Source organism: Anoplolepis gracilipes, chromosome 17 (assembly GCF_047496725.1).
Source record: "Anoplolepis gracilipes chromosome 17, ASM4749672v1, whole genome shotgun sequence".
In the NCBI taxonomy this organism is placed as follows: domain Eukaryota; kingdom Metazoa; phylum Arthropoda; class Insecta; order Hymenoptera; family Formicidae; genus Anoplolepis; species Anoplolepis gracilipes.
Genome location: NC_132986.1, coordinates 5,461,117 through 5,484,744, shown reverse-complemented (window position 1 = coordinate 5,484,744; position 23,628 = coordinate 5,461,117). Strand labels below are relative to the sequence as shown.

General features: G+C 37.0%; 1 protein-coding gene across 9 annotated transcripts in view; it reads right to left on the bottom strand.

Moving 5' to 3' along the window:
• Window positions 1–23,628, bottom strand: part of LOC140675269 (uncharacterized) — a 337,048-nt gene that overhangs the window by 92,250 nt on the left and 221,170 nt on the right. For all 9 annotated transcript variants that reach the window (XR_012048353.1, XR_012048354.1, XM_072909579.1 and 6 more), the window contains one exon: window positions 20,045–20,234. Coding sequence is in view for 7 of the 9 variants with exons in the window: in XM_072909579.1 (XP_072765680.1) it covers window positions 20,045–20,234 (190 nt within the window). In the remaining 2 variants the exon portion in view is untranslated. The remainder of the gene's footprint in view (window positions 1–20,044; window positions 20,235–23,628) is intronic.

Genomic DNA, 23,628 nt, shown 5'->3' with positions numbered 1-23,628 from the left:
TAGTGTTTCGTTTCGTTTAGACAGTTTACCAGGCGTTGTTAAATTGCTCTTTTAATTTGCCACGCTCGGATGGGTTTGCGTTTCGCCTCTTCTACAGGCGCCCGCCATTTTACTGCGCACGATATAAAGGATTGTAAGACTTTGTTGTTTTACAGTTGTACCAGCACCACCTCAACATTCCTCAACGTCGTAAAACTCCCACTGCTACAGTAAACTTATTGCTTATAGTTTTAATACAAGTACATCTGTGCCAATTTCAAAAAATAAACAAAGATTACGTAAATTTATCGCAAACTATATTACATGCAATGAATTTAACGTTCATACAAGTTGTTAAAAAATAATTAAATATTTTTGTATATTTCTATTGTTGTATTTAAATATACGGTGTTATAAACAAACTGACTTTGATAGGTTTAAATAATGATCTGCTCGTCAGGAAGTTACCTGGCTATATAATTAAATATTTACATGATATTATTTAGAAATTGTTTAATATCTTTCTTGATCTTTATGACTTGTTTCTTTTGATCATTTAATTTATGCTTTATTATTACCGGAAAAATAATCGTCATGGCAAATAATTTACAAGCACGATTGAAAAGTTTTAAATCGTGAAGAAAAGATGCCATTGGAATAATCAAAAGTTTCGTATTTGTTAAATGAATTTACGTAATCTTATTTGTTACATTCGAGTTTATTGTGAAGTTTCAATCTGATATTTGGCATACGGGATGCATATTACTTACGTTAAATTTTACGAGCGACATTTTCATATTTCTTGAGAAACTAGCCAAACTGTAATATATCAATTTTTAATCCGAACGCGAAGAGGAAATGGAGCAAAGTAGCAACGATGCTTAGCTCACGCGGGAAGCATTCATTGGATTTTTTCTGCAACATAAAGTACACATTCGATTTATACATGTCGTGTCACGTCGTAGAATAGAACGACGTAATACATAACTTCACTCATGCGCAGACATATACATCTCCTGCGGAGTAAGATATGCAAACTTTGTGAAATATTGGTTACAATAAGTCATCGCTTCAGTCTTCGATCTTTTAGTAATTAATCATTTAATCTGTTAAATATAGTATCGATATATATTTTTCTGAAACGAAATAGTACTTTTATTTTTGACGACAAAATTAAGTTAAAATTAACATATTTTTATGTTGACTTATTTTATTGTTACCTATTATATTTAAAAAAAAAATCAAATCAAATAATCTTGAATTTAATATAAATTAATATTACAAAATTAAGTAATATATATTGTATGAGTTCCTAAACAAAAAAATGATACTGAGATAATGAATCTTATAAGAGGTCACAGGAGGTTAATTTTATCATATGTATATTTGAAGAAAAATTCATTTTGAGATAAAAGTTATAAATGTTGAACAAAAAAAATGCGAAAGAGAGCGAGTATAAGAGAAATGATTTCCGGCAGCCGCACTTGGAACTTTCGCGTTTGACGCGCCGCGCGTTTCATTCCGTTTCTCGACGCGCGTTGCATACCGCTGTTTAAACCCGCGACCAGCTCGTCGAAAAATACAACGGCGCGTTCTTTCACGGGAAGAACTTTCGCGCAACGGTTAAACGCCCTATGGAATCTCCTTTCGAAGGTAGGACGCGAGCAGCGGCGTCCGTTCTCTTTTTCTTTCCCTCCTTCCTCCCTTTCTCTCTCGCTCTCTCGAAGTGCTTTTGTGCCAAATAACTCAGACATAAAATACGCACCGCGAGTCGCGCGGGTTTTCGATGTAAGCGTGCCATTGTTTTCGCCGCTTCCCTCAGAAAAGGCTGCGAGAGATGAAGAAGAGGGATAGAAGGCCGAATAAAAGCATGGAGCGTCACTCGAGGGACAGCTCGATTGAGGACTACAGTCCAGACTCGTTGATCAAAGCCGATTCTTATTCTTAGTGGAATCGCTTCCTCGAAATCAAATACGCGTTTACGCGCGTCTTCGCTTTTATTGTGAGAAGGACAGACAAATAACGAAGGGAACATTATAGGATAATTTAACCTTTATATTGAATGAGGATATTGTTCTTCGATCGCATACTTATTTTTTTCGATTTCAAATAACATTTTTAAAATTGTCATGTGTTGGAAATTTTCTGTTAATTTTGCCTTAAAGCTGGAGCTATTTAAAAGTGAGAGAGAAGCAGGGATAGTTTTCACCCCCTACATATTTTGCGCTGCAGCTCTTAAATCAGGAAGTTGCCTGTCCCCTTCAAATCCAATGCATATTTCCTACTGCTTCTCCGACATCGCTTATTAATTTATGACCAACGCAACGGCGATATTTTACACGTGTTACTTCGCTTTACATGTGTTTTTACTTTATACGTATTTATTTTTCGTCGATGCAGTCGACGCGGCACGCCATTACAACAACGGGCAGGAATCAGGTATGCTTGAAATGCGTGGTAGGTCGAAAACAAAAAAAAAAAAAAAAAAAAGTCTACCAACCAGAGATTTCATCTTTCATTAGCCTTCAACGTAGTTCGTGGCGCATAAACGCACTTTGTCGTGCCACGCTCGCATTTCGCCGCGCGCACACGATCGCTAAGTGCAATCTGTAACTATGTACGTAGCTAGTGATGGCACTGATACCCTCGCGCGAGGTATCAAATGCTCGCAGCGCGTGTGCAGGATGAATAGGTGTTATCGTAATTACGACGACGGAGTAAGTGCGATATTTTCCGCTGAAATTAATATCGCTTTCTAATGATTCTATAATATCTGGTTGCTATTAAATGAAAAATGGCGAGCGAGATACGAAGACACGTTGCCACGCTGGCAAAAAAATTAGTATTATCTGAGCATTTGAATATTTTTCACTACTTTCAGTTGGAAAGATATATATATAATCCTTTTAAACTCTGGCAATTTCAATAGATAAATTGATCGCGAAAAAAAAAAATTTCAGAATAAACAGCGTCTGTTTTTATATCTATCTGCGATTAACTATTCGTCGATATTTGCGGCGATTCGATACCAAACTCTGCCAAATATTACGCGCGATACTGGACATATATATTCGTCGATCGCATTCACTGGTGTATTCGTGGCGCATCGATGCATTCGACAGCTTCGAAAGAAAACAGATCGACGTATCTGTCACCGCGTTAGTGACGAACGATGACGCATTGAATTATGACGCGCGGCCGCATCGTCCGGGAAAATTAATGGAAAATCCAAAAGTTCTCGATGCTTAACTTTTCGCGTTCGGTAATTCTATTTTTATACTGGCTTTTTCGCCGCGCTGGATATATCGCCGTAACGAGAATTTACGTTCGCGAGCGATGACCAACGTGATGGCGATGAAAAAAACATCAACATGGATATTTTTAGTTGCATATATATGTATTGGTAAAAAAGAAATATATTTCTTAACACAAAGTGAGATATCATCAATATTTAATCAATGGTAAATTAAATTTTTCTTAAAATTTAATTACTTTAAACTGGTTAGAAAAAATACAGTTATTTTTACATTCTGTTGAAGCTTATTATTAAATTAGAAAACTTTTAATCTTTAATTCTTTAGAGTTAGATCATTTTATAACTTTAAATTTGCCAGTGAAAATCTGCAACTGACAAGATAGAAAAACTTCTAAAATAATTTATGATGTCTACATCACTTGTTCATAGGATAAATTGCCGAGAATCAAAATGCATTGCATAAAACTGAACTTAAACTGATTTCTCATAGAAAAGTTAGATGTAATATGGTTCTATAAAATCGTACGCTTTCAAGATTGATAAGTAGTTTCTGAATTGCATCGCGCTCTTCATACACGAGTAATAATATGCACCGATAATTTAGGCGCGTGATGAACATATCCGCAATGGCGGCGCGATGTGTTTTAAGCTTGTTAGGTGGTGTTTCTACAGCGCGTTATTCAGACGCGCATCACGCATCGCCATAATTTAGTTGCAACGAGTTTACAAGAGCATGAAGAGCGGAAACTTCTGAGAAACTTCTGCAATCTCTCAGCGGTTCGCGATCAGCTACATTCCAGATTTAATCTAAATCCCGTTCGACGTTTTTAAATCGCTCGTGGGCTCGCGGTACGTCAATGAGATTTTCTCGGGCAGACTCGTTCGCATAATCCAACTTTAACGAACGCACGCGTATACACAACGTAAGCACGCGCGATCGACCGCGAATTGCATACTGCGGTCGAAATGCCGTCGCGCGTTGCAATTGCGCGCTGCGGCATCTCCGGTGCATTAATTTCATAAACACGCGCGTGAAAACAATTAGCGGCAAGCGGGGATTATTTCAGATGCAGAGAATGGAAATTCCGGTGTAAATTGCACCGAGACGATCGATTATCGCCGTAACCAGATGTTTATTTAAGTAGAAAGTACTGCGTCTTTCTGTCCACAGTTTAGTTAAGTTCAGTTTTTTCACAGCAACTTTGATCACGAAGAATTCATTATAAACATATATTTGATATATTATAAATCGATTTAATTTCATTGCACAATCTTATCCAATTTGCAAAATAAATTTAAAAAAAGCTGTAATCAAATACAAGCTATTGTTACATTATATTTATATATGTGTTCCAGTTTATATTTCCTACATATTGGATTTAAATGTTTTATTTAATCCAATTAATTTTGGAACACTTTTCTCAAATTGGACGGATACTGCTTACTTCTGTCGACTGATTATACTGAACCGTTGTTTTATTTAATTTACGTGCATCTAATTTCGCGGCTGCAGAAAATGAAACCGCGTCTCTCTCTCTCTCTCTCTTTCTGGACGGCGACGAGCTCACGAAGGAGTGTATAATACGTTTACCTGCGAACGCGACGTGCGTGTACTAACGATACGACCCCGGATACGAGCGCGATGAAGCATCCGCCTAACGACCGCGACTCGCTTCCTTGGTTCTAGCACGCCGTTCAATTATCCACCGTGTCTCTGCACCTCTAATGGCAATATCGCACCGGAGATAGCGCAATTCGTGCTAACGCGAATACCAACGTGGAAAGTGTTACGTGTCCTCACATGAAATTCGTCGCGCTGCCGGGAACGCTAAGAAATCTGACTCGTATTTTCGTTTATCTCTGGGAGAGAAAATTTAATTTCGGTGTAATTTTTACATCATAAATTCTTAAACATTACGAGCTCTAAAAGGATCTTAATCTTTCATATGTTTCTTATACGCTTTCACGATTTATTTTTATTTTATTTGGATTATGTCTTTTAACTTTTTAATTAACAAATTCAGAGACAAATGGAAGAAAATTTTAATGGCAAAGTAAATGTTTATCAAGCATTTTTGTGTAATTGATTTTGATATATATGTCATAAATTTATATTGAAATTACAGAAAAACACGTTCCTTGTTCCAATTTCAAAATAATGATATCTTGTACTTAGGTTACAAATTCATTTAGAATAAATTTTCACTGTAGATTTTATTCGATAATTTTGTACTGTCATAAGATCGTCACTCAACTAATTTGCATAAAAGAGTGGAAAAAAACACTTTCTTTTTTCAGCGCGTAAAAGTATTTCTCTATTATTGTGATATTCTTATTACAAGAAAACATTTGAATAAGTAGCATAAATAACAATTAGAAAAGCGGACTGAATGTGTAACAATACTAACGTATTAGATAAATTTGACCTCTCATGCTGAAAATGCCAGGTTAACGAAGGTGGATTAATTATGCAGCGAGATGCAAACCGATGCAATGTTTGTCTATCCATCAGCCAATTAACTCCGAAAATATCCACGAGCCATGAAAACCAAACGGTCGCTATGTCATTCCGAATAGTAGTTAAGAGCACGTGCGGTGCAGGAGAGTAACTTGGTAGCTGATACATCTTTGCAATTTAAATGAAAAAGCCATTACGCAAATAAACGCTTATAAATATCGCACACGCGCGATACGGAGGTCGATGACACCTTCGAAGGATCACGAAGCACTGTCGTGAGAGAGATTCTCGAATTTCAGTGTAACATATTTTGGGCCAACTTGATTATAAGATCGATTTACTTTAATCCATTTCATTACCATAATCAATAATTCTTAACTCATCAATATCTAATACTTGTATGTTTTAATAATCAAACTTTATTTCTAGTTTGTTATTAAACGCAATTGAACTATATGATTTGTGAAACGTAAATATTATGCAATAATATACATAATCGACAAATGATAAGAGCATTTTAGAAATTATATATATATGTATGCGAAAGAAAATTATATCTTTTTGATATCATGATAAAGAAAGGCTTCAAAATAACTATATTAATAATATACTTATTATATCTCTCTCTTTTAGATTTGTCTTGTCATATCTTTTATTTTAGGATTCTTTATCAAATTAATAAAACTAAATTTATTTAAATATATTTAATTTTGCTATTTCTATCGCATTCAATTAAATTAGTCTCTATTTCCCTATCTAAAACAAAATTCTCTATTTGAAAATATATTAAAACACCATTATGTAATAATGTGAAAATACTTTTCTTATTTATATGCGATTCTGTGCATGTCTAAGCACTTCAAAAGTAAATATAACCTTTCTGCGTCAGTTATAGATATCGATTTTTATATAACTGCTCTATCAGAATATGCATCGCATAACGAAGTTAGATGTCGAACAAACACCTGATATTTTGAAAACTCCAGTTTCCTGAAATTTTGTATTTGCATACGTTTTTTCGCCATTAAAAGAGACTACAGTAAAAACGCTGAAGGAAAAGAAACTCACACAAAGAATATCCTTAGCAAAGTGACATGGACGAGACTGGACTAGGGGAACTGTTGCCGAGCATTAATCCCGTTCAGCTGGGTTTATCGTGCGCACGAGGTAAATTGGCAACGGCCGCCGCTAAATACCAGGAATACAGTTTCCATCGGCAATAGCGATCATTCGTTCCACCCTAATCTGCTTCTACAAAGGCTAGTCTGCTTGAATTCAGTAGCAAAATGGATGCGCGTGGATATATATATATCGAGGAATGTCCGGCAATCAATTAGTTTTACATGTAATATATCGTTCTGCCGCGGATTTCGCACAATACTAACGTGTCTATGATAAATCTGATACGATCGAAAGACAGAGATTTCGTACAACACATTTGACGGATAACGTCAAAGAACATTAACTATACGGGCTATATATATTACAAATTATAAAGAATTCAAGACAAACACTTAATTTTTTTACAAATTTGAATATATAATAAAATTTAAATATATAATAAAATCTTTATCATCACAAATAATAGAGAAATCGATTCGCTTTTAAAAGAGTCTTTAATGAAGAATATAACTTTTCTATATAGCATTATTACAGAGAATATTTTTATGCTCTAAAATAATATCATAAACAAAATGAAAATAAATATATATATATATCTTTATTTATAAACTTTTTATCAACCCGTCACTTGCTTGCACATTATCAAAATTAATTTCTCTACCTTCGATACGTTACTGTCGTTAATTCAACTTGCGGCATGATAGTCACGTAAATTTGAACCTCATATTGGTAATTAACGCGCCGCCTTTATCATCGTCCGCCCGTCTAGGAACTTCTCTCCCTGAAAATTATACTAGCATACCGTCGTCGTCGCGGTCCGATCATCCCATTGTTGTCGTGTGTGCGTGCGTTACACGCACGATTGCACACGGACGTTCCGCCACAATTGTGTGTGTGTGTGTGTGCGCGCGGCACCAGTCGAATGAGGGTCGGAAGGTACACAGTTATTGCATTAACTCATCATTGTCATTTTTATCACGTGCCCACTTGAATCAACAGAAAGCTCCCACCACCCAGTACCGTGCCCTTTTGGTCGGGCCCTCAACGCGTTCCCTCTTTGTTTCTCGCCCTCTCCTCATCTTGCATCCTCCACCCTCTCGTCACTACTCATCTACGGAACTAAATCCTCCTCTCGCGAGCCCCAAAAAGCTGTCCTCTTGTTTTCGCGCAACTCTTGAGCCTACGCTCAATCCGGGAAAGGGTTGGTGCACGCCACTGCTGGTTCGAAACGTGTCCCCTTCGTCCCCTATGGCGGATTAGCCACTAACGACTCGTGTTACTCGTTCGCGACGCAATTTTCCCTCCGTTCCGCTGTGTCCCTCTCTCCCGCCTGCCGCCACCCTCTCGTGTGCACTCGTCTCGCAGCCCTCTGTTCTTTTGGCATGTTTGTCCAGTCTCGTTTCGATTTCTACCGGTAGACTATTAATTTTCCAACTAACCGAACCTTACACATCCGGTAAATCAGTAGATTCTTCAGATGTAATATGAATACATATAAAAAATTTTCCGGAATAACCTTCTATTATTTTGATTTCGTCGTTTTTTTTATTGCGAACTAATAATAAAATTAATAAGCGAGAAATTATCTTTACTAATATAAAATATTATTTTAATTTTGTTTCTAATATTTTGCTAATTATCTTAATTTCTTGAAATTTATGTGCTCGGCAATGCAATTATTATTATTATACTAATAATGTGAAAAAATGCTGACTATGTTTTTCTCACATTTAACAGTTCAAAATATTTAATTTCAAACAAACGTATGTCCAGCGATAGAATAGCGCAAACCGCATGGAAACAAGAGATTGTAAGTTCGTAAACTATCGCGGTTGGAGTCGAGCGAGATCAATTTATTCTCCAATAAATTCGCAGCACGTAATATGGGATCAAAAGCCGAAGAGAGAAGGAAATGAAGTTGCGGCCCGCGCTCCAGCGAGTCGCAGCGATAGATTCCAAAGGCAATATTGCAACAGGAACTTACCTATAAACGCGTTTTCATCATTCGGTCGATACTACAGCTCTCACGTTTCGCGAGATCACATCCTCACTGTCGTTATAAACAGATCTGTGAAACTCGATTCCACCAACTTCGTCGCACGTGTCTGCCGGGAAATGTATATGTGTTTCGAGATTGATTTTGTATATTTCATACGTGTCCTCGGAGAGTCGACCATCTTTCCGCAGCACCGGCTAGCATTTGCACACTGTAATAAAGTTCTTGCCAAGGCTTGTCGAGGCAATATGCGACTCTGCACTACCATAAAGAGACAAATTCAAAGAGAATGCGAGAGCAGATACCAGTCGCGCATGAATCCTTCAAGGATTTCGAGCTAGCTCGTGTGAACATCGACGACATTGTTTATTCAGAATTTCAGTCGCATCTGCGACTCTTTGCAAAATCTAACATGCTCTACGTAAGAGAATAAATGTCAATAATGTTAGTTTCGAGTAAAACATTTGCAAGATCGAGCATTAAATAAAATTTTTAAATTGAGAAGAAAATTTGTTCAAATATACAAAGTAAAAAAATATAAAATATAATTTACATGCATATTTTATTTGTTGTCAAGTTTCTGAATGCTTGCCTTACATCTTACACTTAATTAAAAAAAATATTTGAATACAAATTTCTCAAAGAAACTTTTTTTATATGCGTGCATTGTACATAAAAATATATATATTTTAGAAATTTTTATTCAAATAATTTTTTTTAATTAAGTGTAAGATGCAATTATATATGTATATAAATAATTTGAACAAAATTCTTTGAAATAATAATTATCAGATCCAAGTACATGTAAAAATATTGAAAGGATATTTTAACATGTTAAACACTAGTGCAGTGATAAAAGATTTCTTACATTTTCTCCATTTTTATATCTATAAATTCAAATTAGCTATCTCAACGTTATCTGGATTGATACTTTCGAATTTCGGGCAATGTCGTGTTAAGGTATCAACACGATGATGTTTCCGATAGACCCCTCGATTGAACACCTGGCGGGCGAGCCGCAGGCCAACGGCCTGGATTAATTACGGTCGTTTGTCCGTCGATTTGCGCCGAAATCAAATCGCAGTGATCATGCAGGCGCGCGTGCACACATCGACGAAACGCTGGCGGCAACGGTACTCGTGAAACATAACGAATGGGCATCGCGCAAGGTATAGCAACCTGAGGGGGAACCTGCTACGTCGAGGGGGGACCCGTTGCGCGAGACTGTCAGCCGCCATTACTAAGCATTGTGTCTGCGGTTCCAAGCGATTTGTACCCTTGCCGACTGCGCGTCAGGGACATTTATTAAACCGGCACTGCCACCCTGCCACCACTGCGTTCTCAAGAGAGATCGAAAGAGAGGGTGTCATACGAGTTCTTTTGGGGATTGCGGTTATTGAAAGGCCCAAGACCGCGGGCATCGTCACAAAGCTTGTGATAACTTACGCCTTTAGCTAGCATTTCTTTTGATTGCAAATGATGCTTGATATTCTTGATTTTGAATCTCATTAATAAAAGTTATCGTTCGTATTATATTAGCCAAAGGTTCCCGGAAAAAGAATATACACCTCGTGCACTTCATGGTAATATAATCTTCAAGTTTCTACTTTATCTTGACATAAAAAAACTTCTGGCTTGAATAAAACTTTATGCTAAATGAATGTAAAATATAAAGCACATATATTTCCATGAACTTGCCTATATTATTTTCTTATACGCCTCAATACACTTTCTCTGAAATAATTAACATTATCAAGTTAAATCAACTTATACAAGGAAATATTAAAAAAAAAATTGTGTCAAATTTTCTGCAAAAAAAAAATAAATTATTTATTATAAAAAGAGACTTTATTATAAATATAGAAAGAGATTTTCTTATCAATTATTTTCTGGCAAAAAAGAAATTTATCATGCTTTACCAAACTGGTTATATAAAAAATAAATAGCGCAGCATTAATTTCTGTGTTGAAAATAATAGCGATGTAAAATGTTAGATTGCGATATGTAAAATTAGTAAAAAGATTTCTTCTCCTTACATTGGCTCCCAAATGGATTGTCCTTGGGATTGTCTATAGTGCGAAACGGCGGAAACACCAGACGCGGAGCGAGCGTGTTCGGTGAAATTAAACAACGTTTCCTCGATGGGGTTCGACGCGGTGCGGGCCCCCAGAGAACGGGACGCACATCCCGTTCCATAGCATGACCCGTTTACACCGAGATATTCAGCCGAGCAAACAGAAAGTGGGCAGACCGATTCATCGTTCGTGCCGAAAGTAACTCGCTTTCAGATTGCATGTGAAGCGCGGGAGCAGGTAATGTAAGCACATACGTTATAAAAGTGAAAGAAGAAAAGGAAGGAAAAGAAACGAAAATCTAACGCGTAAAATTGCGTTTCGATTGCGAAGCAGAATCGATTACCGTCATCGGATTACAATTTGTTAGAAATAATTTCTATTATTTACCCGCAATCACACACATCTATTAATGTAAATACCTCTTTTTGGAAAGAGATATTTATTTTCTGCTTTATAAAAGAAATAATATTTCAAGAAATGTCTCTAAATTGTCAAAATTGCGATTAAATAAGTTTGTAAGAGAATTATTTGAATATTTATCTTTACGAAATAATTATTGTATATAGTTTGTCGAGATATATATTTACTCCATCGGATGCAAACCCATGGAATTACGCATTTATCGCGAAGTAAAAGCACCCGCAAATACTAATTTATCGACGTCACTCAGCTAACTTACGCTAAACAGACATTAATGGATTCGCTATTTAGGCAAAGTGGCCCCGGCGATGTAACTTACACGCATTTAGCCCAAGTTAATCTTGGGACAGCGGGATGGTACCTGACGGTATATTTAATAGTACCGATGCTCGTTAAGTCGCTTAGAACGTATAATTATGACAGTGGCCCCGGAAATGAGCATCGTGGGCGCAGGCGATCCCAGGACACAAAGACCGAACAACTAATGCGCTTAGGCTGGAATCTCAATCTCTGGATACGCAAATACGAATGTCCCGCGCTGGTAAATTACTGCATAAGCTTCTAAATGTGCATCGTGATCGTTACAATTCAATGCCATATATGCACGAATTTCTTCCAATAATTTAATTATAATTTCGTATTAACATTAATATCTTCCGATGACAATTGGCAACGTTATTAATGTGTCATACGCTGTGTCGATTTATTAAAAAAGAAGAAGATAATAATAAACTTAATAATAATGCATTTTTAAAATTAATATAATCAGGTATTTCAACGAATACTCGTGTCGAGTTAATAATAATAATAATAATAATAATAATAATAATCTCTGTAATCTAAACAATGATCTTGTTTATAAACGATTTAATCAAATGTAATTACGAATAATTTGCATAGGGATATTAAAACACAATAGTGCTCGCACGCGCGTGTGGCATTTATGCCTCATCAAAATAATTACATACATTATATACATATGTATAGCTTACAACAAATATATTATTCCACAATATTTATATTTTATATTATTATTAAAAAAATTGTACAATTTGCATAAAGTAAAATTCTTTAGGAAGATAGATATAAATATTTTTATAGGAAAATACAGAGAGATACTTTATAAAATATTTCACTTTTATCATGTATCATATATGATGGTGGAACCAAAATTGACTCCGATATGAGTTCATGCGATAATTATTAATTGGTTTATTTAACACGGTGACGATCCACGAGAGAACACGTGGTTTCTCGGTCGCTGAATTAAACAGGAATTCATTTTGAAATATTCGTCCCAGTGGATTTTACGTCACATGCGTACCGGAAAGAAGACGCAGGAAGGGCTTTAATTAAACAAATATTATAATTACATTACAGTATTACGAGGAATACGAGATAAATAATATATTATATATCTACTTTCGATATAATCGGAAATCTGTACTTGATGGCCTATTAATTAAATGAAATCATTAGATGAATTATAAATAACATGTAACAGGATACAGTTGGATAAGAGAACATTAATCGTGGCGAGTTTCTCTCGTGGTAGAAGCATTCGAAAAAAAAAAACAAATCGATAATACTGGCAGCTAACAGCAAAACGGTTTTTCTCGTACCTTCTCTTTACTAGTTTCCTTCCACCACTAATTTGATTTTCTCTCTTCTATTCAATTAAAGCCCTTTCGTTAATTAAACGCCACTCGGACCGTCTTCAAAACGTTTATAGATCATGTGTTATGGTCGCATTTAGTATATCACAAATTTAGCAATCAGATTATTAAAAGGAAAACATAAATTGATATTCTTTAGAGATTGGGAACATATAAAACAAGACATATGTTTATAAAACAGAAAAAAATTTGCTACTCCATATAAATATACATAGTTCATAAATATGACTCGATTAAAAATTTGAATAAAATATAACAATGATATCTGTCAATGTATTAAAGTACTTAATACAGAAACTGTGATATAAATGCAAAATAAAAAAAAATGTCTTTGCTATCTTAAAAATGTATCTTTTTTAATATAATGCATTAAATTCGCATTTCTTTCACAAATTTAAATAAAAAATTAATAAAAATTTGAGATTTAATTCGACTAAATCTAACATATTTGCGAATCGATAAATTGCCATGCGCACGTAGTTGTGAAATGCGTTTAATCGCTCGACAATAACGTCGCGGTCTGCGCAGTATATCACCGTAGCCGCTATTTCTTAATTACTGCATAGCAAATCGAAGCGGAAATCCGAATAATTATGCGAGTCAACCCGTCGAACGTGGCCCGTATTTGGGTGTTCTTCCAGAATAGTTCGCGAGGGACTCGAGGAGTCCCTAAAACCGCAGTGACCTCCAATTATCCTGTGGATACCACGTGGCCCACGTGGTCCGGCGGTCCCTATGGACTGTCCGCAAATGCCCCGACCCCTTTCTGACGCCCGTATAATGCCTCTTAGATTAATTCATTATTAAAATAACCCCGTCGGCAGAACCTTGTTATCGCCGCGTATTAGAGTAGCACGTGCGGAAAATTAAATTAGGAAGGACACATCACGATCTCAATAAAGGATGTGCGAAGAACGAAGAAATTTTTATATGACAATGATTTGAATAATAAATCTTGATCGCGAAATCAATTTTCTCGGCATAATCTATTTCATCAAGTGTAAATTCAAACGGAGAGATATCTACTATTTTTGCAAAAGTCTTTATATAAAATATTTTATATTCTATGAATTTATTAATAGCAATGAACGAGAGAAAATATTTTAATTTTAGAGCTAATCATATTTTAGAAGTTATGTAATTAAAATTAGAATTAAAAGCAATTTCTCTATTAAAATATTTTAAAAAATTTTTAAAAGATATTTATATGGAATTATTCTCGAATACTTTAAAGTTTTCTTTCGCGATAATAAAGATTCGAGTTTGAAAGGGTTAATTTTCATTTGTATCTTTTGTCTTCGTCGAGAAAGCGCTACACATAAATTTGTCAATACAAGGACTACTACTATCGGCAATAATGAACTCCAAACTCGATCTTCGTATTGCTACACGCGATTGGCTAGGATTCGGAGCGCAACGTCCGGTCGAATGCCAGGGTAAAATCAGAGGTCCTCATTAGGTATTCTAGGGTCAGAAAGGGTGTCTAGGACGACCGACTTCCCTCTCGTCTTGCTCGTAACGAGGCGGCCAAAGGGGGCCTAAGACCGGACATTTCAATAAAGCTCGGTAAACGCGTAGAACGTTCAAACCGCTGACCGCGACGAGTTCTGGTCAGCAGCTTCCTCGAAGCGAAATTGCGCATGTTCTTGCGCCACTGCCTCTGAAACATCAGAATAATAGCAATCGATTCTCGCGTGTATCCGTGTCATAATAAAAATAAAAGATTCCGCAGTGATTTTTCCTAATATGTCGTTATTAAGCGCACTGCGGGCGCTCACGCGAAATTGATCTTCACGATGTTCATTTTCATCGACAGCCAACATCAGCGGAGTGACTCTGATCATTATGCAAAGTATCAAAAAACATGCAACAGTTTCTCTCGTGTGCTATTATGATAGTTTATTTATTGCATATTGTTGCTATTATGATGGTATATTGCATATGAGATTCATTTTTATCCATGAAAAATATTATAATTTTGCATGAATGATTTCTCGTATTTCGATAAAAAATATATCTTACAGTTTTATGAATATATTTTCTCTTTATTAAGAAATTGATATAATAACTTCATTTTATTTTTTTTTTTTTCGATAGAATTTAAGTATTTAAGTATTTACGAAAAATACTTATTTTTAATATTAGAACGTGTTTAGATTTTATAGAGTTATAGATATTTCATTAATTTTCTTGAATTAAGAAAATGATCTTTCGCAAAAGTTTCTACGACTCTGTGTGTTGCAGAATAACATTCTTACTCATAAATTTGCCATCCTCGCATCTTTGGACATATCCGATTGACTTGCGATACAAGTGACCTTTTTCCGGTCGCATCTCCTCTTTCACAAAATTCGATCTCGACTCTGGACGACTGGTCTGATAGTAGAAGTAATCTGAACGCGGAAACGAATCGTGGGATTTGATTGCAGTGAGGCTGCTAGCTATACTGTGTGATCAAATAATTTTTGTACCGATAATAATATAGTATAAATATGACCAAACAAAACTGAACATAAAACTATTATCTTAAATTATGATATCGACTTATTTATCTGATAATTAAATATTTGATTGAAACTTATAGATAGCAACTATTGTCTTAGTATTTTAAAATTTTATATCTTTTTACATTTTTATTATCATAGAAAATAGCTGCGACATAAAAAAAAAGTTTATATTAATACAAGAAGCAAGTAAATTTAAAAAAATAAAAAAAATACAATATTGGACAAATATGTACATAAAGTTGATGGCTTTGAAAAAGAATCTAAAGAAGAACATGGAGAGATAGAGACACACAGAAAGAGATGAAAATTAAATATATCTCCAAATCTGAAGGAAAATTTAATTCCGACTATCTCTGTACCATTAAAATTTCAAGTCAAGAAATATTTATGGAAGTTTATTATCTGTCTGGCGTATTATAATGTCCTATCTCACAATCGAAACAACTCTATTCGCGTACCTTCCTGCCGTATGATGTTCGCGTTGAGATATCTGAGCCTCTATTGGTATAATATTGCAGCTTTGTCGCGTCTCTGGTTGAAATGACACGCCGCGATAGTCTGAGCTCCAAATTGGAAGCCGGACAGAGCGAGCCGAAAGTACCGCCAGAAACAGAAACGGAGACAGAGATAGGAAGGGAACGGGGATTGCGGCCGAGCGCTCTAAAGTCTCTCTGACGTTCCGGCAAAACGCGCTGAAACGCGAGCGAGCTTAGGGACGAGCGAGCGACCACTCGTAGCTGCAGACGACTCGTCTTCTAAACGAGAACGAAGCCGAGGTAAAGCATCGCGCTCAGCCTCCATTTTGCGCAGACGGCTTTAACTCGGGTCTCTCTCTGTCGGCGAGGACACTAAATATCCGACAGACCCCTCGCAAAGCAACCCTCACGTGTACGCGCTTCCACCGCTTGTCGTGAAAGCGATAATTACCAGTAGTAAGTCGGGATCTATTTATGAAACCGCGACACGTACATAGGTAACTCGGAGGAACTGCGACTTTGATGCGCCAAGCTTGCGGAACAATCTCCGGAAGAATGTGTACAGCGGCATTCAAGCTATCTTCATCGAATATCTCTAGGGAATGGTTCGGGAAAAAAAATGCAAGCATTATATAATTATGATTCCAATATTTGACGAAGATAGGATCGTATAAAGTTATTTAAAAAATAAATTATGCTTATCGCAATTGTATTATCACAAACGTTTTTTCGGTCTAATTTGTGTAAACCATAAAAAGTTTACGAAAAATTCTCACTTTTCTCGCGTAAGAAAGTTATGGAATAGTAGGCGAATAATCGAGGGTAGAATAAACCGAAATCCAAAGAGTCGACATCAGATTGCGGAAAAGCCCGTTAATTAATGCGAGTCAAACGCGCTTAGCGCGGATGCTTTCAGTGAGCAAACTTTATTTCCCACTGAAGGATATTCCCTTTCAGAGGATGCCGCGCGAGAGGGAAACGAGAGGAATGGAAAAGCGAACGACTCCTCTTTCGACCAAGTTCTCCGCGTAACAATATGGCTGGTCTAGCGAAGGAACAGCGACGCTTTACCTCCGTATCTTTCCGCAGTCGCTGCTTCTACTTTAATTAGTCCGCCCGTCGGTAAACAATAAGCCGTTATTTCTGACAAATTAATTCGAAAAACAATTCCGAGTCTGTCGGATCGCCGTCTACGCAACGGTGCAGCCGCCAGGCTTTTATTCCGTTGGGGACGCGCATCTCAAAACGTAACGAGCATTCCTTTCATGTAATACTACACTGTGCCCTATGCTTCGATGGAATTTCTCAAACCCGACCGCGTTAAGCTCCCTTAGGATCCTCTCCGAACCGCTACTTCCCGACCGCAAGAAAATCAGACGTTCGTCGTTGTCGAAGAGCAAAGACGCCGCACGATGATCAACAATTCCGTCGTAAATTATTAAATTAAATAATTTTTTTCGAATTTATATCCTGAAAAAAATAGTTAAGAATTGTTCATAATCAAGTACATCTATAGAAACGATTTATAAAGAATTCGTGGTTTACAAGCAATATAATACTTATTTAATAAGAAAAAAGTTTACGTTAAAATATTGTAAAAAGTGCTAATAAAATATGTATATTTATAAAGCGGTATTATTTAAAGTTACATTTTATTTACATGTCAAAAAACGTAATTAAAAAATAGAATATCTTTGATTTAATTACTTAATTATACACTGAATACGGGAGAAAATTAATTGAATCAAAATCTTTTTCAATTTTGAAGTATATATACTTATACCTAACTCTCTAGTTATATTCTGATTTAACTTTCGTGAAGCAAGAGCCGATTTGAAGTTTGTAAAGATACTTCTAAAGCTTTAACACGGACCTTACACGTCCCGTATAACTCGATCATAATTAAGTACCGCAGGGAAATTTGCTCTTCATCACGTCTTCTTTTCCGCGCGCTTACAGAACGCATTTCCCATGCCAGGAGATACGGACGGTTACGCTGAGACCAGCCAAATCGTTTTGTCGTCGCTATGCGATCCTCGCTGTTATCCCTCGCGCAAATATTTAAGCGTACCGCGTTCGTACACTCTGGAGATTACACGGGCACAGCTCGGTTTGTTTCGTCCGACTTCATCTTCATCAACATACTGATCAAACTCCATTCCATTTTACCACGCATGCTTGTTGTGTAACCACCGTGCAGTGTACAATTAAATACCATCTTACGCCGTATGCAGTAAAATCAATACTTGAACTAATGAATAATAATGTCATAAAATTTAGAATGTTTTAAAAAAGCCATCCATTCCTTTATAACTTATTATCACACTGTTATATACGTAATGTTTTTTTCGGTATTTGTTAAAATAAAATTTTATATAACGAGTTTTGCAAAAAGAGTATTGAAATTTTTATCATTTACAGATATTATATTTGTTCTCTTATTTTTACCTGTCAAGTATTCTATGTAACTTTTATATGAATGTTAATTTCTAGGGATAGCTAGTGCGTAGCTAAAATGTCTAAGGATGCTGGAAACTGTACATGGCAGTATATTATATCGACGCGAAACTCTGAGCGCGATTGAAAGTCGAGATATATCTCTCGGATAGTCCGATGTTCCGTCCAATCTCTATCTTCGCTATCATGATTCGCGTTTCGAGCGCGTTTGGCGAACTTGGGGCAGTTTCAGAGAGCTTCCGTTGCGGATACTCAGTTTGATAGTTTAAACCGGATATTCGACGCCCGTCCTCTCGAACGGCGAATGGAAACGGCGAAAGGGTTGTAGCCTAGTGGCGTAGGAAGGTAGGAGGGGTGGCAGCGGACGGCTTATAGTAGCGCGAGACGCTCATCTGCATTTCAAATTGCACGCCTGTACGAAGATTTGTTACACCCGTACATTCTTTCTGTGGATCCAAACGTGTAATGTACAGCATCCTTTGAGGACGCATGATCGAGCAATCGCGCGATGTGAAAAAAAAATTAATAGAAACTAATGCAGATTTGTCATATTTATGATTCATTTTAATCATACGATGCAAGACTTGATATTGCACTCACTAATGCAGTATTTTATAAAAATTTCAAATTCAAAAATATAGATATATGTGGAAGATTTTTCCCATTATCGAGTCAATAATTTACTTACATTTGAACAATGAAATACTTAAATATTTATTATGCAAAAATGCATAATATATTCTTAGTATTGATTAGTAAACTTTATTCTCGCGTTCCATGTGAATTTTTACCCTGGCTGGCGAACGCGTGCGCGTTGTATATACACTTGTATATATCAAAGACGTCACTCGTGCATGTCGTGATTGTTTTCGCCCGCATACATGTACGTCGGGGGATAGCGTGCACATAAGACGGAAATTCCGCTGGATAGCTGCGGGGGCCCACGTTCTTCTCCTTTCCCCTTGTGGTGGAATTGAACGGCCACGGATTTACGGTAAGCGCTGCGCAAACGAAACGAGCGGAAGTCGACCGTGCTTCCGGATCAGACGGTTAGGTTGCGAAGGTTTGCACGCTGCGGGCTCTCTTGTCCCGATTAAACTACGCGGAAATCCTATCGAGAAGCAGACGCTGTTATACATGCGAGAGTGCGTTCATGTTACGTGCATTACGTTCACGTATTTGATTAATCCGAACGAAAATTGTTTCTTACGTAACCGCGGAAAATGCAATTTTAAATTGTCCGGCTCATCGCGTGATTTTGGCTAAACTTATATAGCATCTGCTTATCTTTCTCTTTCTAGAGCAGAGATTTTCTAAATATTGATAAATTAAATTTCATTTTTTTTTTTCAGAGAATTTATCTTTTTTGAAAATTGGATAATTTTAAATCTAAAATTCTATTGTTTTATTTTATATTGAAAATTTTCTATTCGATAATTTTATATAAGAAATCCAAGCATGATACGAGGTTAAATGTACGGATGAAAAACGTTCGTATGGGTTCCATCGTCGCCGTGATAGAAGCGATCGGTTGGAGAAATTCATGGTCGGGTATTTTCCAGAATAGCGACCGAAACTTCGTCGTCTGCGCCCCCGAGGCTGCGATATCGATAAGAGCTTACCTTCCCGACTCCGGTGAGCTCCTTTACACCTATCCTCCTGAGAAGGGCAGGCGGCGCCGGAGGTGGTGACTTGAGAAGGAGCGCGGCGTATCCATTGGGAAAAATGGGCAGCTCGTCAGATCCGATGTTTTCGTCGCCGGAACGTCGTCTCCGATGCGGGCTCGACGACAGATTCAGTTTCTGCGCTGCTCTGAAATAGAAAAATTGATTTTCCGCTTAATATTACATGTAAAATGTAAAAACTTTTACTTTCGAAAGAAGTCGAATTATGTAATTAAATTGCTTTATTAGTCTCTTATTTGTTTTAACGTTATACATATCGGCATAAATAAACATTATTCTTATATTTAAATTATTTCCATTGCAAATATTATTATCAAATTCGCACATCTACGACGCGAAGATATATCGAACGGGGCCATAACACGGGTCAAACACTCGAATTTCTCGAGCATCCGGGCACGTAGCTCTCGTCTCGGCTTTTTCAGGCGATATTTATCTCGATGCGGATGCGTAGCGACCGTACCTGCGAAAGGGTCGCCGCACTCCGGAAGGTATGTGTCTCGGGAGCGACTGGGTGACATACTCCGCGGGGCGGGCCTGGTAATCAGCGAAGGTAATGTGCCGGAACCCCTGGGCGCGCGGGGTGCATCGAGGTAGCAGGCGCGTTTAAAGGGGCTCGCCGGGAACGAGGACGCTATACGCCCGACCGTCGGCGTCAGTTTTGGCGGCAGATAGGGAAGTTACGCAGGGTGGTCGCCCCTAACTTCTCTTCACCCCTCGTGGGTCTCGTTAACCCACGCTCTGTGAAATTGGAAATACCATGCGACCTCTCGCGCACTCTCGTTCACCCTCGAGGTCGCCTCCTCCTCTCTTCCCCTTCCTCACTGCTTCAGCGTTTCCGCGGTGCGCGATTTTACCGGATTTTCGAGTGTCATAAAAAATGGAAGGCGCAGGGGATGCGACGGGACGCGGTTATCGCCACGAGGTGCAGTCGCTTTGCACCAACCGACCGTGTCGCATTCCTTCGTCCGTCTGTCAAGTGAATCACGTCGTTCGCTGCTCTTTCGCTCACGCGTGAGCAGGTGCGAGCGAACGGCGCGTGAAACGACTTACGAGGATTGCCGACGTGTGCCGGTCGACAATTTCTTTAATAGATTTCGGAGCGACATCGAGGAAGAAAGGAGAGAAAGAAAGAGCAGATGAGTTTATCACTCGCGAAGGTGGTGCCTCGAAGCACATGGTGAAATAATAGGGTAATTTTGGAACAGACGACCATAGTTTTCGGAGTAGATGGCTACAGTAAAAAAAAAAGTACTATAACACTTGCTAAAGGAGAGGTTCTCAAACTTTTTGTTGAGTAACGATTTTTAACAGAGAAATCTAAGATATGTATGTATATGTACCTGAGTGTATGTATATATTTTTATCATCATCATCATCACGTTATCATAGTATTATTATATTTGTATGTATGTGTAACGTAACGTTACACTACTCTTTTTACTGTGAATTAAAAGTGAATATAAAATGCTTCGCCATTTACAGTTGTAAAGTAGTTTTAAGTTTTAAGTAGCCTTAAGATTAAATTAAAAAACATGACAAGTTAATTATAAAATTAATCCTTGGATAAAACACTTTGAACTTAAAATAAATTTCTGCCGACGAATAAACAAAGAGTAATGTCGTGCGAAAAAAAGAACTTTTTCAAAGTTAATAAAACCGGTTAAAAATTGTCAATCCTCGACCGATCGGGATACGCTCATAGCTCGTTCAAAGCGTGTAAAACCTTTAAGGCAATTAGAGTACTCGAGTACAAATATTGCGCAAAAGCTTTCGGATGTTTTTTGTTCGGGCGCAACGACGCCGAATTCGTATAACGCTCGTCGCTGCCGCATAACATCCATCGACAAACGGAATGTTTTGCCGGCTGTTCAAAAGGATTGTTTTAGCGCACTATCAACGCTGTTGCGCACAATAAACGGTAGCGACGGAGGAAAAAAAAACGACGGCGGCAGATCCATGAGGTCGTGCGGCTCGACGTACCGTTTTAACGAGCGCGTTGCTCTTCGGAACTTTATGCATTTTTTTTTTTTACATCAGGCAAATGCAGCCTCGCGAAACTCTCCGAGTTTTTATGCTTGTTTTAATTATTTACAGTCCTCTTTTCTAAGGGACTGAAAAGAGACGAAGAGAAGAGTAGCGAGTTTATAAAGCGGGACTTTAGCGAACAAATTATGTCTGAACTTTCGGCCACTTTTGGAGAGCACATCGCGTTTTTTGCACGATAAGAACAATGCAGATTTTTTTCTGCTCCTTTTTTTACAGTTGCGAAACGATGTTGGCCATGTACCAAATAGATAATCGCGTCATCTTCCGTTATTTCGTTGCAGACGCGTCTCGTTTGCTTGAAATTTCATGGAATAACTACTAGCAAGAATAATATCAAATGTTGCCCGCGCTCTTTAGACGTGATGTAAAACGCATAATAAAACATGACTGATCCCGGCGAGATATTTCTGTAATTAACACAGGCGCAGTTAAGCAGAATCCGCCGCATTAGCGGCTACAGGAGCTTCCAACTAATTGCATGTTCTCATTCAACATTACACACAATAATAAAAATTCACCGTAAAGAAAACCTACTACACTCATAAAAAATAATTAAAAGTTTAATAATTTACATGTTATTTAAAGTATTTGTATAGTCTCATTAAAATATACATACATATGAAATATATAAATTTATAAAGTATATGATATTTAGCAATGTATTGGATAGGAAAAACAATATATAATTTTACTGACGGAACATGCTTTATGTAGTATCTAAGATTAAAAATTTTACGCATAAAAATTGCTTTAATTACTGAACTAATTAAATAAACTGAAGATGAATTTATTATGTAATTAACTTTTAATAAGATATTTGCGGCTACACAAATTAAAAAATAAAAGCGGGAGTTTGTTAAAATTTCATTTTACATATAATCACTAGGCAGAGAGAAAGTAAAAATACGACAGTGTTTTATCACATGTTGATGGTACAGTAAGATGGTACAAAGCAAGCGTACCATTCTGAAAGTAATGTATCTTTTACTTCGCAATATATGCCTTAGGAGAATCCAAAATAGAATGTGAACGAATGCGGTAGACGCAGGTGCGTGTCACAAAAGCACAATCTATTTCATCAATCAGGAGGAGCAGATGCGTACTGGGTTTCCTCATACATGTATTCAAAACCTCCAATGAAATATCGCCAAAATTCCCATATCCACCGTTGTCATTGACATTTAATATCTTAAGAGCGAGGCATATAAAATGCCAGTGCATGGAATATTAAACTATGCGCCGTAAAAAAAAAATACGATCGTGCAACAAATCCCGTCGTTCGTAACTGCATGCTTCTTCTCATTGTACATAAAAAGTACATTGGAGATTTATAAAAAAAGACGGTAAGTATACATAGTATAAACGATATTTTAAAAAAGCAATATATGTAAATTTTATTTTTATTATTTTTTATACTAATTTATATAATATTATTTTAATGTATATTTATTATTTCTCTCTTTAATTGCATT